The sequence below is a fragment of the Anser anser genome, assembly GCF_964211835.1.
Source record: "Anser anser genome assembly, chromosome: 1".
Classification (NCBI taxonomy): Eukaryota; Metazoa; Chordata; class Aves; order Anseriformes; family Anatidae; genus Anser; species Anser anser.
Genome location: NC_139720.1, coordinates 146,795,849 through 146,812,672, shown reverse-complemented (window position 1 = coordinate 146,812,672; position 16,824 = coordinate 146,795,849). Strand labels below are relative to the sequence as shown.

The 16,824-nt window shown below is 37.6% G+C and overlaps 2 protein-coding genes across 4 annotated transcripts in view; one reads left to right on the top strand and one right to left on the bottom strand.

Moving 5' to 3' along the window:
• The window catches only part of LOC310892160 (tumor necrosis factor receptor superfamily member EDAR-like), a 461,331-nt gene that overhangs the window by 231,353 nt on the left and 213,154 nt on the right, over nt 1-16,824 (top strand). The window lies entirely within an intron of this gene.
• The window catches only part of LOC310892153 (E3 SUMO-protein ligase RanBP2-like), a 39,773-nt gene that overhangs the window by 14,700 nt on the left and 8,249 nt on the right, over nt 1-16,824 (bottom strand). For all 3 annotated transcript variants that reach the window (XM_083819527.1, XM_083819528.1, XM_083819526.1), the window contains exons 9-23: nt 16,018-16,227; nt 14,545-14,723; nt 14,271-14,446; nt 13,867-13,990; nt 13,359-13,520; nt 12,826-12,963; nt 12,583-12,729; nt 11,955-12,137; nt 11,785-11,868; nt 11,143-11,278; nt 10,884-10,981; nt 7,280-10,340; nt 2,654-2,818; nt 1,693-1,797; nt 722-786 (exon numbers count right to left, since the gene is read on the bottom strand). In XM_083819527.1, coding sequence (XP_083675653.1) covers nt 722-786; nt 1,693-1,797; nt 2,654-2,818; nt 7,280-10,340; nt 10,884-10,981; nt 11,143-11,278; nt 11,785-11,868; nt 11,955-12,137; nt 12,583-12,729; nt 12,826-12,963; nt 13,359-13,520; nt 13,867-13,990; nt 14,271-14,446; nt 14,545-14,723; nt 16,018-16,227 — 5,033 coding nt within the window. The remainder of the gene's footprint in view (nt 1-721; nt 787-1,692; nt 1,798-2,653; nt 2,819-7,279; nt 10,341-10,883; nt 10,982-11,142; nt 11,279-11,784; nt 11,869-11,954; nt 12,138-12,582; nt 12,730-12,825; nt 12,964-13,358; nt 13,521-13,866; nt 13,991-14,270; nt 14,447-14,544; nt 14,724-16,017; nt 16,228-16,824) is intronic.

The window sequence follows — 16,824 nt, the reverse complement described above, 5'->3', positions numbered from 1 at the left end:
GAAGACGCCACGAAATAGGCACCATATTAAGTTCCCTGACTCCCACTCCGCTACAGCCCTTCTAATGCTTCAGAACTGCTCATTACTCCGTTCAACGGATATTTTCAGGAAACTCTGGACAAAAACAAGCTGTGCATCTATGCAACTATGCCTCCTAGAGACAACATAGGTGGCAACAAATTCTACTGAAATTAAGGTGGGTTCAATCTGGAAACAACTAGAAACCAGGGGCCCACACTAGATGAAATTAAAGATGGCCACCTCAATTCGCATTAAAAAAAAGTTGTAAACAGCTAGGGAAAAAAATTGTTATTGGAAGCTTTCTGACAGTTTAATTTCTTTCCTGACGCTTACCACACATTGGACACTAACTTTACAAGAGACCCAAGTACCTCTGAAGCAGTATGCTTCCACAAAGATGCAATTTCTCTTTGAAATCTCTCTGAAATCAATTAATTCTTGCATACATGTTCAGAGGGACATTACTAGCCAAAGCTGTTTATATTAGGAAAACAGCTGCACCTCCTTTCTCTCCCTGAGAAACTTCAGATCTGAACCTCAGTTCCAGTGTCAAAGACTTGAGGCACAGTCAGAGGATTCAAATAACTTTTCCCCAATACATGTTTTATTCCCCACAAAGCGAAAAGTATCAGGTCTTACGAGTGTGAAAATACTTCTACAAATTCAATGACAAAAAGTTGTATAGAGATTTAGTTCATACTTTAGCGTTTTCAGCAGTAACACATTCTCCTTCAGTTTTCAAGTCAGTTTTGCCTGTGATGTCTCCTGCAAAGAATAAAAATTAATAGAAAAGAGCTGGTAAGGCAGCTGACTACTGAGGTAATTTTGGGCAACTATGTTATCAAATAACACCGTGATACACGGGAGAACGTAAAGTACGACTTCAGGAACTTTTCAAATAGCATCATTATTGAAAGAGCGGAAGGGTAATTCCGCTCAGGGTGGCTAAAGAATTGTCATTTTGCAATACCTGGTTTTCTATTGCTATCAGAGAGTTTCCAAGCAACAATGTGAAGTTCAATCTTGCAACTGCCACTACTGCTAGCTTCCTTCAACATTTACTTATATTTCTGATAGCCCAATATCTACCACCTCTTTCTAGCACATAGAACCACACATCCTCAAAAAACAGACCTCCTTTGTTACAGTATCTATCCAGATACCCACTTATGCAACACTAAAGTTAGAGGCACTTCCAAAATAACCATTAGCATGAAAACAAGCAAATTATCTTCTGCACTTGTATTATTACTACAGAGACCAAGTACTTTTTTCCTTATTGAACAGCATTAACTCACATGCTTATAATCTAAGTCTACTATCAGCAGAATTAAACATTCAGAGCTGTAGACAAGTTGTTTTTTTTTTCTTTTGGTCTTTCAAAGGCATCTTGCAAAGCTCAGCTCTTCGTATTCAGAAGAAAGGCAGGAGTTTCCAGGTAAGAAGACAGTTTGATGTTCTTGTTTAAAGGCCCTCTAAAATGTTCTTTTCATTCAGGTACCACTTACTGATAACAATTCAACATACTGAGGTTAAAGATGCATTTTAAGCTGCAGCTTTTCTGATTCCAGTGCAAGTGTTCCTAAAACTATCTCAGGAAAAATCAAATTAACCTCAGAGCCCGGGTGTCCTCTAGATTTAGAGCTTAAATCTCAGTATAAAAAAAGTTACCTGTTGTGTTTTCAGGCATATCTTTTGCAGAACCCTGCAATTTCCTTTTCTTTTCTTGATAGAGTCTTCCATTAAGGTTCTTAACAGCTGTTTCATAGTCTTCATCTTAAGTATAGGAAACAAATGTAAGTTCTCAGGCATCGTCCAAGTACAGAGAAGTCTGTTAAGCCCTTCAGACTCACAAGCCTAGCAAGCACACACAACTTCTGCTAATGTTTAAGTTTCACTCACCAGCAAGTAAGCCTTCACTTCCTATTTTGCATGTGTGTGCTTTGGTGCACTCTTGACTCTTTTTCAGTCTAGATGTGTGGCATGGGTTTCATGCTTTCAGAAAATCTATTTCTTATTAATTTTATTAAGAGTACCACTAAACACAATTGGGAAGGGAGATGGAAGATCTTTTGTATAAAATCAAGCAAGCCTAGATCTTTGTGGGAGGCTGCTCATCATCTCTTATTTCCTGTTCAGTGAAACGCTTCAGAACTGCAATTTAACCAATTGCTACTGAGTAAGTTAAGAGGAATTTAGTTGTATACAACTAGAGTTGATGTAAAATATTCAGTTTCTCTGTTAAGAATTTGCTTTAGAATAAAGAGAAACCAGTCTACCATTTATGGAACCTGAGCATTTTTATTTTTGATAAAGGCTGCCTACCACTTGACTCTCAAAATACTTAGAGATACGCCTCTTGCTCGAATATTTATGTAGTCTTACCTAACCAACTACATTAGCAATGAGTCAGAGCACCCATATAGCACCAATGCAAATTCCTTTTTGTCATTCCTGGCCCTCCCTTGTTCTGTCCTGAAGACTCAAATGTACATCTTTGGCACAAACGAAGATAACACAAACATTACCGCCCATCAGTCCAAACTAGTATTAGAGCGTCTATTGGTTTTAATAGTATTATACCCTTTCCCAACAAAAAGGCAACACAAAGATCAATTTTGACACTCCTTACCATCATCCTCCTCACTCACGTATCCAGGCTTATTCTTATAGCAGAAGAATGTTGAAGGTAGTTTAAGAAAGCCAGCAAGAGCTCTCTGCTCAGGGGTAGGTGTTAACTCGTAAACAATTATAACCTCATCAGTTGGAAGATCATCTTCTGGCACTGTCTTCTCAGCTTTGTACAGAAAATGAACAAAGCATTAAAACTAAATTAGTTTAGAACAGGCAGCAACATTAGTCCAACACTGCCATTATTACAGAGCTGACTTAATTCTTAGGTGGTTAGAAACATACATATTCGGAGCCTACATATTTTTATTCAACCACAGGAAACAACAGTTAAAGTTACAGAATGCTAGGACAAAGCATGCTAGAACTTAATAATTTCTGAACTGCATGCCGAACTACGACCTGTTCTATTGCCTTTGAAATTCAAGCCTCAGATCAGTATCAAACCTGCATTTTTATATTGTTAGAAGGATTATTTATGTCCTTACACCAAAGGAAATAAGATTATGGAAAAAGAGCCATATAGGTGTCATCCAGAGAGGTGGAGAGGAAAAATGCAGGACTGAAAAAGAAAACGTAAAGCCACCTACAGCAACATGTACTATTGAATTGCTTCAAGTGTTTGAAGTTCCAGAAAATATTAAATAGCAACTGAGCAGGACTTATTTCAAATTAGTTAATAAAAAGCTCAAATTTCCCATAAGTAATCTCAACTTAATTACCATAGCAGCTGCTGCTGAAACTTTTAGTGTTTTAAGAGTAATCTCATAGCTTCACGTTACTGGAATAACAAAATACTGCTATCAGCGTAAAGTTTAACTAGCTTTCCCAGCAAGGACAAATACTATTGCTGATTTTATTATACAATTTCTTCTGCTCTCTCCTTCAACATCAAATTGCCTATTCCACTTTCACTGAATAAACACTAATAATCGAAGGTTAAAGCTAATAATCTCACATCTTTATGCATAATAGAATAGAAGCAAAGAGGAAGGATGCATCAGTTTAAGGGTCACATGTGGAGTTCCTTTCACTTGTTTTTGTTTAGAGGGGTAATTTACAAAGTAAAGGCTTAAGAGAAACACATTGGTTAACTATTAATAAGAATTACCCCATAAGCACATCAATATCCATATATCATCTGTTTCCAAGAATCATTTGATTGCTTTAATAAGTCAGCCCACTTGATAACACAATAACATACTGCACTAGAGGTCTGCACTAAGATAGTCAGCAGAATTTGAAGTGGGCTCTCAAAAGCTCACTGTTCTTTTCATAATAAAATATTCGCCAGCTTTGTGGCACAACGTAGTCAAGGTGGAACCTAAAGCTTCAGCTAGGAATTAATCAGTTCCTGAGGAACACTGATTTTCCTGCTCAAGCATTTTGACATTCATTTCTGCAAAAAGAGACAGGGAGAGAAGATAAATTTAGTGTTCCTAGACATGCCCCGATACTCTGGCACAACTGACATATTAAAATAAAGCTGCTTTTTAAAAGTAGCTTTCCCATTTGTATCTTCCAGCAGAGTAAAAGCAACCTAAGTAGTACTAGAATAAAAGCAGCATTCGAAGTTCTAAGCCCCAGTTCAATTATAAGTGCTTTTGCAGTGTTGCCTGCTCCACATTTGTCCCAGCTGATTAACTTCTAATCAAGGGGAGTCAATCACTTCAGGTTCCTAATATAGCATAGAGAGAAGCTCAAACTCATAGCCAGCAGTCTTATCTCAATAGCTCTTCTGAGCCTGTATAAAGTAAATGCAGTACTGTGTTACAAAGGTAGGCAGGTATGCTGCCTGCTAGCACATGCTTTATTCATTCAGATTAGTTAAGCAAGTGTCTCACTTTGGTTGAGTAAATATAAAAACTGAATAAAACAAACGTCAAGAAGTCAGTTCAGATCAATACACAGGTAAAGTTCTTCACACGTTGATCAAACACTGATTACAATCCCAGCAATCCAAACATCCACTTGAAGTGACAGAACACTTGAGCAACAGAAAGGATTACAATGTGCATTTGCCCTCAGAATATGAAGACTGAGCGAGATGTTCATGGGATCACTTAAATCAGTTTCTACTCAGCCTCTCCACAAGAAAGTTAACTTTGCTGATTTAAAATTGCTGCAAACAGATTAAATGTATTTTCACAGGCTGCGATGAAAACAGTGCCATGCACACATACAGTATATTCCTAAAAGGCTGTTGATTTTGGGATGATACAGCTTTCTACTCGGGGAAAAAAATCCACACAGTTGTTAGTATATGGAAGGAACAGAAAGAGCAATACCGCGCACAACAGTTGGAAGCAGTTTCACTGATGTATTACATTTTTGCTTTTATTTCGTCTTTGATATAAAGATCATGTAGATGTAAATATCTAGCTAGTCACAATAATTGTTTTGTCCCCCCATACATATCAGCGAGTATCTGCTAAATATAAAAATACTGAAGTTTAAAACTTAACACATGCAATTGACTTAACTATGAATTAAAATTGTTAAAATACTTGAGAAAAGCTCATGAGAAGAGCCAAAGAAAAAGCTAAGAAAAAACTAGTTGTTTCGCACCTCAATGGAAAATGACTTATGAGGTTAAATTTCTTTTGAACATTGCCCTAGCAAAACTCAGAAACCATTCCCTGAAAGATGTTCCCCATGAGAAACTCAAATTATATTTATGTAGACTTGAAAAGCTAATTCGGACAGGACTTAAAGTCATTTGCTATTAAGCCAGTCAGAGCTCAAAACCAAAACCAAAACCTACACTGAAGGTAACACCAACTGTAAATAAAGCAAGGTATATAACCATACCCTAGTTATCAGGAAAGCAGAAATGAAGAACTGTCTGAAGTACCAGAAAGGCATATGATTTTTTATTTCATTTCTTTAAAACACCTTCCCTGTTCCCAATATAAAAACAAAATGAATTCAAGGCAGCAAGAGTTCTTGCATTTATGCATTAGCTCAGAATGCTAATTCACTTTATTTTATGGACATTCAATGATGAAAATGAAATCAAATTATTAATAGACTCGTGGATGCCTAAAAACACAGAACATTTGACTCTCAATCAGATATGCAGAAGGTGGACATGAGTTCAGCGTTTGAATAAGAATAGCTTCTCTAGAAATACTAAGCTGGAAAAACGGTGTTTGAAATGACTTTGACAGTTTTTAACAGTCTAAGACACTAACTTTAGAAGACTATCTTGTGCAAGCTACAATAAAAATTTGTTTTTGAAAATTAAACTGCTCTTGCATAACTGCACTAGCTTGAGTATGCTTCCAGCAAGCCTAACTTAGGAGAAGTACTGTTTTTAACATCTTATGATGACACAATCAAGCTGTAAGGTGTAATTTTGGTTAAGGGTTCTGCATGTAAACAAGATGGTTACATCAGCAAAAGCTTTTTGGCTAGCTAAGGTGGACTTCGTATTATACATGAAGCACGTACATGTAAACAGTAGCTAAATTTGGCTCTCTCATCTCTGCCTACGCCTTGTTTTTAAAATTGCAGAAGTTAACATTGATAATAAGGAAACTGAATTAAGCATTTCCAGCACATAACTTGAATATATTTTAAGTTTTACTAGTTAACATGTCTAGAAATCTTCAAGCATATTTCACTGAAGTGGAAGACCTCAGGTGGGAAGAGAGTCACACTTTAAAAATAAAAAAAAGAATATAATTCCTTTGCTAAAAGAGAATTTTATAGATGCAGCGTGTGTGTGTTCAGTAAGACTGTGAAGTGCAAGGCAGGTTTCTAAATACCCTTAAAAAGTAAGGCAAACAACAGCCAAAAGCATAAAAAAAGACCATCCATCGTGCTCACACATCAAAGGCATTCTCTTACCTGACAAATACAGTAGTCAGACACAGAATTTTAAGTACTCTCTTCCAGCACGCATGTTAATTGTAAGGATTACTAAGCCAACTGCTGTGCTACAGTTGGGTTACTGTCCATGCCTGCTAAAGTGTTTTTATCACACATTCAGTGCAGCGTGTAAATACCTTTACTGTCAGGTTGCAAGGAAGGTGTGCTTGTCCAAAAGGCCATTGGATTAGATTTAAAAAGGCTAAAATTAAATCCTAAAAAATAAATTGTTTGGATGTAAGTGTTTAACTGTACTTTTAAAGAGGGGAAAACACACTTACCTATGCTTTGGAAGCATTCTGTAGTTATGTGTCACAGTAGGAAAATTCATGTTTAATGCTATACTAGCTTACCGTACTCACCTGAATAAACTGTAGCTAACATCTCTGCCACCACACTTTATTATACTTTAGTTAAGAAACAGTTTGTCTTCATAAATCTGAGACTAGTATGCAAATTATATACTATCATCTGGTTAAACAGTCTTGCAATGGTAGGAAGCAGTGCATGAAATCAAAGAGAAGTACCATACCATTAAAATGCTAGTGTGGTGGTTTTACCCTGCTGGGCAGCTAACCCACCACAACCCCTCCCCTCACTCCCCCCTCCTCAAAAGAAGGGGAGAGAAGAAAGTATGCTGGAAAGAAAAAGAGATATATTATTGAGACAAAAAAAGTTATGTGAGTAGCATTAAGAGATGACTGCTTAGTAAGTTGCATAGCTGAAAAAAATTATTAGTTCAAAGGACGCTCACCTTTTTCCACAATTCTAAATGAGAAGTTGGCGGGCCCATCATGTGTCGAAGTAGCCAAGTTGCATGCCTTGCTGTCTTGAGGCTTCTGCAGTGCACTGGAGCTTCTTGGTCCAGCTACTTCCTTCTGCGATGCTGGAATATTGCCTTCGCCTTTTCTTGGAGAATTAAAGCTGAACCCAAAGAGAGAACCAGTGGCCGAAGTATTTCCAAATGTGAATGTCTTTGACTTTTCATTACTGAAAATGCTCTTGACAGATTCAGATCCGAATACGAACTTCGGAGGAGAAACCACTGTTTTTGTCGGCGTTTCAGATGTGCTCGACACCTCTGAGGCCTCTGCAGTTACCTCAGAAGTATCATCGCCATGGCTGAGGTCGGTTCTTTCTCTAGTAGTTTCTTCCAGTACAGCTACAGCATTTTTGCCACATGGAGATTCTTTTGGTGTATTGGCACGAGAATAAAGAGGTGTTATCAGTGTTCCTTTCTCTTGGGCATTCTTTGCTTCATCAAAAATCTGCTTAAATGAGTCTGCCACGTCTTGCTGTTTGAATCGCACAGCTAGAAGCTCGACTTTCCGTTCTCCATCTGCAAAGTTTTCATCATCATTTTTTAAGAAGCCAGCTGCACACTCTTTGGATGGATCATCTTTCTTAGTGGCATTTTTGCTAGGTTCCTGTATGGTAAATTTAAATCCACTTGGAGGCACTGACATGGAAAAGTTAAATCCTTCCTTTGCAGACTTCACTTCAGAATCAGCAGGAATTTGAAACGTAAATGCTGGTGTCTTGCCTTGCTCGGCATGACCTAACTTAAAGCCTTTTCCTAAGAAATCACACTTAAAACCTGTTCCTAGTTGTCCTTTGGCAGGTTCAGATAATTTACTTTTCAAATCAGAAGTAGATGTTGATGAAGCATCACTAACAGAATTACCAGATGGATTTGGTGTTTGACAAGCTACACAGGCTGGTGAAGAACCTTCATTCCTTACAAAACAAGTATTACAATCCCACTGACCTTCCTTTTTAGCAAAAAGCTCCGCAAATGTATTCTTCTGTGGCTTAGTTGCAGTTGCATCAGCAACAGAACTGAAGCTGGTAGCAGGAAGTGCCTGAGCAGTAGACACAGGCACATTTGGTTGACTTTGTGATTTAGGATTCTGGCAAGAATGAGAGTTTTCATCATTGGATTCATTTTGGACTAGGCCTACAGAGCAGTCCCACTGACCTTTTTTAGAAAAAGGAGTTCCTAAGTCATTTCGAATGGTTTTTGGAGCATCTAATACAAATTTAAAAGAAACTTGAGGAGATGCTTCTGTATTCATTTTGCTTGGATTCTGGGAGGCAACAGGTTCATTTCTCACAGAACGGATGCTGCCATCCAACTGACCTTCCTTTTTAGCAAAGGCAGATCCAAGTTTGTCCTGCACAGTGTTACCGGTGGCTTTGAAACTTGGAGCAGATTCAGTTGATGGGGTGCCATGTGTTTGCCACGCATCTGCATTTGGGCTTTGGCACGATACACAATTCTTTGCAGTTGCTTCATTTGGAACTAAGCATACCTTACATTCCCATTGATCCTTCTTCAGGAGTGACTGTCCAAACCCACCAGAAGAAAAGGTTTCCTGAGCTTCCTTTCTGAATGAGAAAGTTGGAAGGGCAGATGCAGTTGGAACAGATTTAAGACTGACTTTGTTACCAGGTTCACTGGTCACTCCATCTTCTGGAAACTGAAATACAGAGTTCAGGGTCCCTGAGGTCGATCCATTAGACTTCTTGATATCCTGACTTGTCGTTTCTTTTGCAGTAGTCTCACTAGTCTGAGCCACAGATGTGTCAACATTTGATCCTAGGGTTTTTAGGATGTTCTGTGACTCCTCAAACTTACTTTTGAAAAGCATTGCTTCCTCTGGTGTTTTAAACCGAATTGCAAGCTGTTCTGGTTTTGGCAACTCGTCTGCATAATCCAAAGCATGCCATACAAATGACCTGTCCGATCCAGCATTTGGAGTTAATTTCATATCAGTATTTATGTAGTGATTTGCACAGATTTTCAGTACTTGGTCCCGTCTCATTAAGAGACGGAATTTGCCAGATACTTTATGCTTCAGTATTTTCACATTTCCAATACCCCTTTCTTTCCATTCCTTAGATTCTGCATCAAAACGGAACAGTTTGGCTCTGTTACAGAAGAATTCTTCTTCATCTTCCTCACCTGTCTTTACTTCAATCTTGTCAGGAAGGGGCACCACTGGATCAAAATGAGGACCATCATCATTCTCATCTCCGAGGGTGCTTCCTCCCTCTGTTTCATGACTTTTATTGGCCAAATCAGAAGTTGAAGTCATAAATAAAGACTTGCTTGGTTCTTGGAAACTAAACATATCACTCCTCTCAAAAGCCAAGTTTTTACGTGCATTCTGTGCCATGCCTTCTGTAAAAGGGATGCCTGAAATATGTTTATTACCGAAGTTGAATACATTTCTTTGACCAGTTGGGTGGCTGTTAACTGGTTTTTGCTCAGCGTATCTATCATCTTGTAAAGGTTTATCAGATGTCAGAAGACCCAAAAGGCTTTCACTGCTGTTAAAAACTGCATTAGCAGGCTGTGTTGTAGCTTGAGGAGAAGAAAAGGTAAAGTCTCCATCATTAGACTTGAAGTTAGTGTTGAATTTAAAAGTTGTTGGTTGACTTGACTGTGCTGGTGTTGGCAGACGTGTTTTTGACCCTTCTACTGTTCCTGGCTGTCCAAATTTAGATTTTGGAAATTCTATCATTTTTGATTCTGCAGATTTTAAAGCTGTTGGTGTGACTGAAGGCTTTGTGAAATAGCCAGGTCCAGGTAGCTGTGGATTTGTGCTTGCCTGTGGAACACTGTAATTATAGTAATCACCAGCCCCACGAGGAGAAATGATCCCAGGACCATCAAAACGCAAAGATGTGCCATATAGGTCTTGGGGAAACACACAAGCAGAAGTGTTTTGCAGAGGTGGTGTATGGATTGTTTGTTGATAAGCATATATATGTTGCTGAGGTGCAAGTCTGTTCATGCCATAGACAGGTGCCTAAAGAAATAGCGGAAGGCAATTACTTTTCTTGTTATGGTGACAGAACAAGGTATTACTATGCTAGAGCCCACGCAGACATGCACTCTTAAAAACAGTGCGTGTTTTAAAGTTAGTTTAGACTTTAACTTATGAGATTGCCTTAAACTGATTATTTTAAATCTTGAATGGCATCTGAAAACAAGCACTGAAGAGGAGCAAAATATGAATGGGCTCTTTGGTGTTTTTGAGGCTCTTTTTTTTTGATAAGCAAAATTCTCCTTTCCTATACTACTTTTGGGAAAAAAATTAAGTGCCATCACACATACCCAGTAGGGGACACGCACTAACACATTTACAGACCAGTTTTGCTGGCCGCTCTGCCTGATCCCCACATTACAAAGAAAAAGCAGAAAGATCAACCATCAGCTACCTCCATTTTAACAAATGCTATCTGTGGAATGCAGTAACTTTCAACTACAAGCAGTCATTCAAGACAAGAATCAAAATCACTCTTTTCTATAGACCAGTAGGAACAGATTGAACGGATACATTCATCCTTACCTTTGTTGGTGTTACATTGGTCGCAGCAGTTCTGAGAAGATACTGAGAGTTATAGGCAGGTGACTGGCTATAGTAAACAGATGGGCCAGTAGTAGCAACTGAAAATGAACACCAGAAGAGTTTATATCCTTTTTTGTAGTTTTGAATGGATTTTCCCGAGATCAGTTTTAGTTATGAACCTTAAAATATTTCTGCAATATTTTAACGAGTCTACCTCAGTTTAGCTAAGTGTTTAATTAAGATTTCAGCAACAACTTACCTGTTAATGGAGCTTCATGAAGATTTTGTGCTCTCTGATAGCTCTCTGACAAAATATCTGTTCCATAGATTTCACCAGGCCAACGAGATGATACATTCGAGTTGGAATTGTTGTGTTTCATTTTTTGCATCTCATTCTATTAAGACAGTGTTTCAATTAAGAGAATGTAAGTGTATAACACTGGTATTTGTAGAAGAAAGCATAAGGAGCGATACCTACCCTAATTACAATCATGTTCAAACTCTGAAAAAAAAATCAAGAGGTGGCTGTTGGAATAATCCAAGATCTGTTCATGCTATACAGCATGCTGGGAGTGTTTTCTAAAGCCAGAAATAAAAGTCCCAGAACCAACTGGATGATACCCAAGCTGATGATAGCAGAACTCTTTCTGCACACACAGTCCTTGGAAGGGTTGCCTCCATACCCCTGCCTGAGTCCTGAATTGGGGTTTTTAGGCAACAAGTTTTACTCTTGCACTCATTTTAGGTAGATGTTTACAAAGATATTTTCACTGAGTTATGTGGTAGCATGAACTAATGTTAGCTTGCTAGGCTAGGATCAGAGTCCTTACTATAACAACAAGATGAGCTGATCTGCATTGAACATGGTGACAAAATTGTTTAACTTTACAAAGTCGTTTACCTTTAAAGCTTCCACTTGCTGACAGATCATTTGAAGTATAGATCTGTGATCTTCTGCCCACTGAGGGGGATTTTTAGGAGAAAACTGGGGAGCAGAAGAAAAGTTCATTTAACCTATTGAATTTTTATTCAAACATAACACTTCCCTAAAATAATAACTGGCTAATGTACCTTGTAGCTCTTAGATGGTGAGACAGAGAAGTTATTAGACAGTGAAGTGGAATATTTCACTTCTGAATCTACAGCTGGTGACAGGTCATTTCCGAAGGCAAGACTTGCCTCTTCATCATTCTCTCCGAGTTCCTGAATCACTGCGTCCAACATTTCCCTCACAGTTTCAACAGATACCGGCAGCTAGAAAGTTATTGGAAATGCAAGTCATGATTGCATTCTTCCTCAGAGAAGGAGACTACGTTCTGATCAGAAATACTGTTTTTTCAGCAAAGCTCCAAATCAAAGTTAATGTAGGAGAACAATTCATGTAAGCTTTAAATTTTATTTGGAAACTGTTAACCTCTGTAAGAAAATAATGGGCAAAAGCTATTTGTTGGCAAAGAAGCTGTCAACCACAGAGTAGTCAGAACACTGCACGATCTGGTATCTTACAGAAGTTTCCCAGAATGTACTAGCCCACTAGAGTTATGCAGGTTATTTGTCATGTGGGAAAAAATAAGTTTAGCTTGCCTTTAAGTAAAGTCTGGTCTAAAAAATCTGACTTGAATGCAAATGGTTTCATTTTAAAATAGTAACATAAACCAATGCATCTCTCGAAACAAGCTTTTAAGCAAGAATTACTTACTTTCTCAGTTACTGACACATCAGAGGAGCTTTCGTCTAAGATCTTCATTAGATAATGCTTGCTTTTAAAAAGATAGACTTTGTGTTCTTCTTGTTCTTCTAGCATCATGGCATCATTCTCAATCTCCTCTGCCTTTCTTTGGAAGATCTAACAATATGCACATTAATTAGAATCAGTCAGAATGCAAGTGAAGAAAACAAGTGAAGAAAACGCATTTGCGGGTAATGAAATTTATGAACTTACTATAGCAAGATTCCAGTATGAAACGACATTCTTAATAGCTTCAAATGCTAACAAAGCATCATCAGTTCTGCCATCAACTGCATCCAATGTTGCAAATGCTATACGTGCCTCTTCTTCATAGACTGTAACCTGCGAGACCTACAAAGCAAAAGACGAGTCATACTTAACTCGATACTTGGAACAGAAAGTGCATGTGAACGCCACTAAATAATCAGGCAGGCGGAGGTTAATGATATTACTAATTTTTTATTCCTGTAATACAAGGAAAACACTTTTTAAAGAAAGTTGGTAGTAAGGGAGTTCAGTGTCTTCCAATCAAATAGAGTTTTAAAATTAAAAATAAAGTTATAAGGAGAGATTCCCCTGCCTTTAATCAGACATGCAGTTACTACCAAGTATCACTGTTAATGATATTATATTAGTAACACCATAGAGCCGTAGAATGCAAGAAAACCCCAACCAACATACACACACACAATAAATTTTTGTGATATAATCCCTCTTACTTCAATTTTAGATTAATCAATCTGTACCTGGATGTCAAGTCTACGGAAATGTTTGAAGAGAGGATCAGTAGGTTCAGGAATACTTCTCTTCTTTTTGACTACTTCCAGCATAATCAAGACTCTCTTCCAGTAGTAAACACTTCGTCCAATGTATTCCTTCTGGTCATAAAAGGAGTTAAGGCTAATACCCTGTTGAAGAAAAGGGAATAAAAGCAGGTCATCTCAACAAATTCAAACCCACTGCTATTCATACATATTGTTCTCTGAAGCAATTAGTATCTTCTCTAATACTTGTGACAAACCTCAGGCGACCTCTCTACAGAGCTATGTAACATACAGGTAGAAAATACCACTACAGTTAAAAGTAGCATTAAGAGAGTAGTGAGGGATAGAGAACTCACTAGGGCGACTATAGCAAGTAACTTATCTGGCAAAATTAACCACAGTTCTCTCATCTGATTTTATCTACTGTTTAGTTCACAAAATAAGAGAAAAAACATCAGATTATACATATTTTAAAATAATTTTAGCTTACGGTTTTTTGCAGTGTTTTTGCCCAGTATATAATTAAGGCAGGTTGAAGGCCATGTTTATCCAGTGCTCGCAGAGTACTTATTCCATGCTGTACTACAAGCCTCGGTTTTACTGATGTTTCTGGCCTACATATCAGAAGAAATATTCCACAGTTAGTATTCTTTTTTTTTTTCATCTTTTTTAGTCCTAACCTACATCTAGCTTAAAAATGCATTATTAGAAATGAAAACCCCATTTTTAGAAAGTTCTTAAGTGTCTCAAGCCCCTCCAGCAGTAAGACTTCAATGTCCAAAATACATCAAGAAAAATGAATTTTACACACAATCTATGGGGATCAATTCATGACACCCTTGCAGAAGCTACTAAAAACTCGTTTCGAATATTTCCAAACTTAAAAAGCCTTACATTATTTTTCTGTGCGTAATAGTACGAACGGCATCCCACCAGGCTCTTTGCTTTTCAGTATAGAGCTGCTTGCACACTGCCAATGGTAAGAACTGAGGCTGATGTGCACTGTAGTGAGCGTTAAACTTCTCTTGCAATTCTAAGTTGCTAGTGAATACCACTCCAAGCAGAAATACCTGTTTTTGTAAAAATAAAAGATAAATAAATAAAAAGTATTAGATACCAAAACTCTTAAATTGTATAGTACATTTAAGAACATGGAAAATTTACTTACTTCAAGGTCTAACAGGCAAATGGATTCAGGAGCATCTGTCTCTAGTCTTGATGTTTCTTGGGGCAAGTGAAAAAGTTGTTTTAGCCATCTGCGCACTGGGGGTAACACTGACATTAAGATCCACTGCAAACAAAGCCACACGAGGTGCTGGAGACTACCACGGTGCATTCGAACAGCACCTATGCAAAAACAAAGTTGTAGGAAGTTAATATCTGCATCCTAGTTAGGAAGACTAACATCTGATCGAAGCCGGGTTTCGTTATATGAAAAGTAGAGTTTTAGTATATATATCACACTGAAGGAGCTTCCTAGCAATCTCTTCCCATCTTTTTGCCTCCATCTAAGTTGGAAATAAGCATTTTAAAAGTAAGATGTAGCATTCTTGAAGTGATTTTGGCATCTATTTATATTATATAAATAGCTTTCGAAGAAGCAGCATCTACTTCATAGGAGTGCACAAGCCAAATGTATTAATACTTTAGCTTTTCTGTCAAAGCAAAGAATGGAGATAACATTTCCACTGAAGTACATAAGAATTTTAAATTTTAAACTCTTCATTTTGAGGCAGCAGGTTAAACTAATGCATTAAACAGAAGTACTGCAGCTTTTCTAGTTCTGTAATGCTCGTGAAATCTCTATCTTCAGCAATGTTAAATGTTAAAATAGCTTGAACACTTAATTTCTAACTTAAAGCCAGACTTTTTTTTGCAATTATGTTTTTGCACTTATTTCTTTAACAGGGAAAATCTTTAGCCTGCATGCAACATGCACAGACCTTCGTTGTTTTAAAATACATAACAAAAAACACTACAAATAAACTGCTTATGAGAGGTTGTGGTAGTATAAGCTTTATTTTAGCTATTTAAGATAAAGGACTGTAAGCCTTATTGTCTAAAATTACTTAACAGAGAGTTAGGTAGTACACAGAAAAGATTTAACAGCCTAAAAGTTTCTAAAAATTATCAGCTAGGTAAAAAAACTACTAGTACTCTAACCTTGTTACACCAAAATTCAAAGCCAGACTTCATCATCAAGTCAAGTTCAAAAATAAGAAGTTTTTACTAGTTTGCAATTCTTCCTAAAGTTACCTTATTTTTGTGCCCGTAACCTGTATTCATAGGTTACATAGGAAGAGAGACCTGCCTTCCCATTGACACTTATCGATGTACAAACACAAAGAACTAAACAGGCAGCAGCAAATGAAAATGGATCAGAACAGACTAGAAAACACAGAAAGGATAGAAGTAGGGAAGTATGTGACAAATTCTTAAGAACCAGGCATAACAATACTGCTTCTCAGCAACATGTTACAGCATAAATTGAAACTCCTTACGTATCACTCTTTTGGAGTAATTAGGGCAACACTGAACAGCTAGTATGGCTGTCTCTTACTGCAATATGAAGTATTTCTAGAAGACTCTCTGGTACAGACAGTCATGTTTATGCTGAGTTTCAGAAAGTAACACCTCTTACCAAGATCGTATTTATGAAGTTCCTCTTGCACTGGTGCTTGCATACTGACATTTCCAATATCATCCGTACCAAGGAAAGACCTCTCTCTGGAAGCTCCATTCTCAAAGAGACAACCAAACAGCACAGATGAACCGCTTTTGTTTGCAAAAGATTCCACAACCTCTTTCAGGAAGTCTTCTTTGCCATGGCTCAATTTCAGCAGCATATGACCTAGAAGACAAAAATATCACTTCACATAGATAAACAGTGAACTTAATCAAGGAAAGTAGTATTTGATACAGTGGGCTGTTCTTGCTACGGAAGGCTGAGAATCAAGATTTCCCCTTATGAAACCCACAAATTGGTAAGTTATATTCTCCCTGTAATTAGGTCAGTGTTTCAGCACATAGGCTTTCCAAGCCTTTAGTGACACCAGTCCCAAGGCATTTGTTTTCCTGGACAACTGGATTTACAAAGACTTTTTTTTTTTAAATTATTGTTCTAGGGGCATTGCAACTGTATTCAAAAATAAGCAGCTGTAATACAAGTTGGAGTTGATCTTATCAAAATCCATTCTGGAACAATTCAACCTGATGTTTACTGTTCTGTTGTTTTTTCTTGTTTGTTTTCATCTAGGGGCTATAGAGCATGTAGATTGAAAGCCTGCCTAAGCTTAGCAACAGAAACAGCAAACCTGATGAACAAATAAGGGAATGGAAAGGATGGAGCAACAATAGTATTTTATGCTTGGGCTAACAATACTTGTAAACTTGTAAAATAGAATCAGCAGGCAGAAAGCATTTTCAGATTAGGAAATGCTAAAAAGTT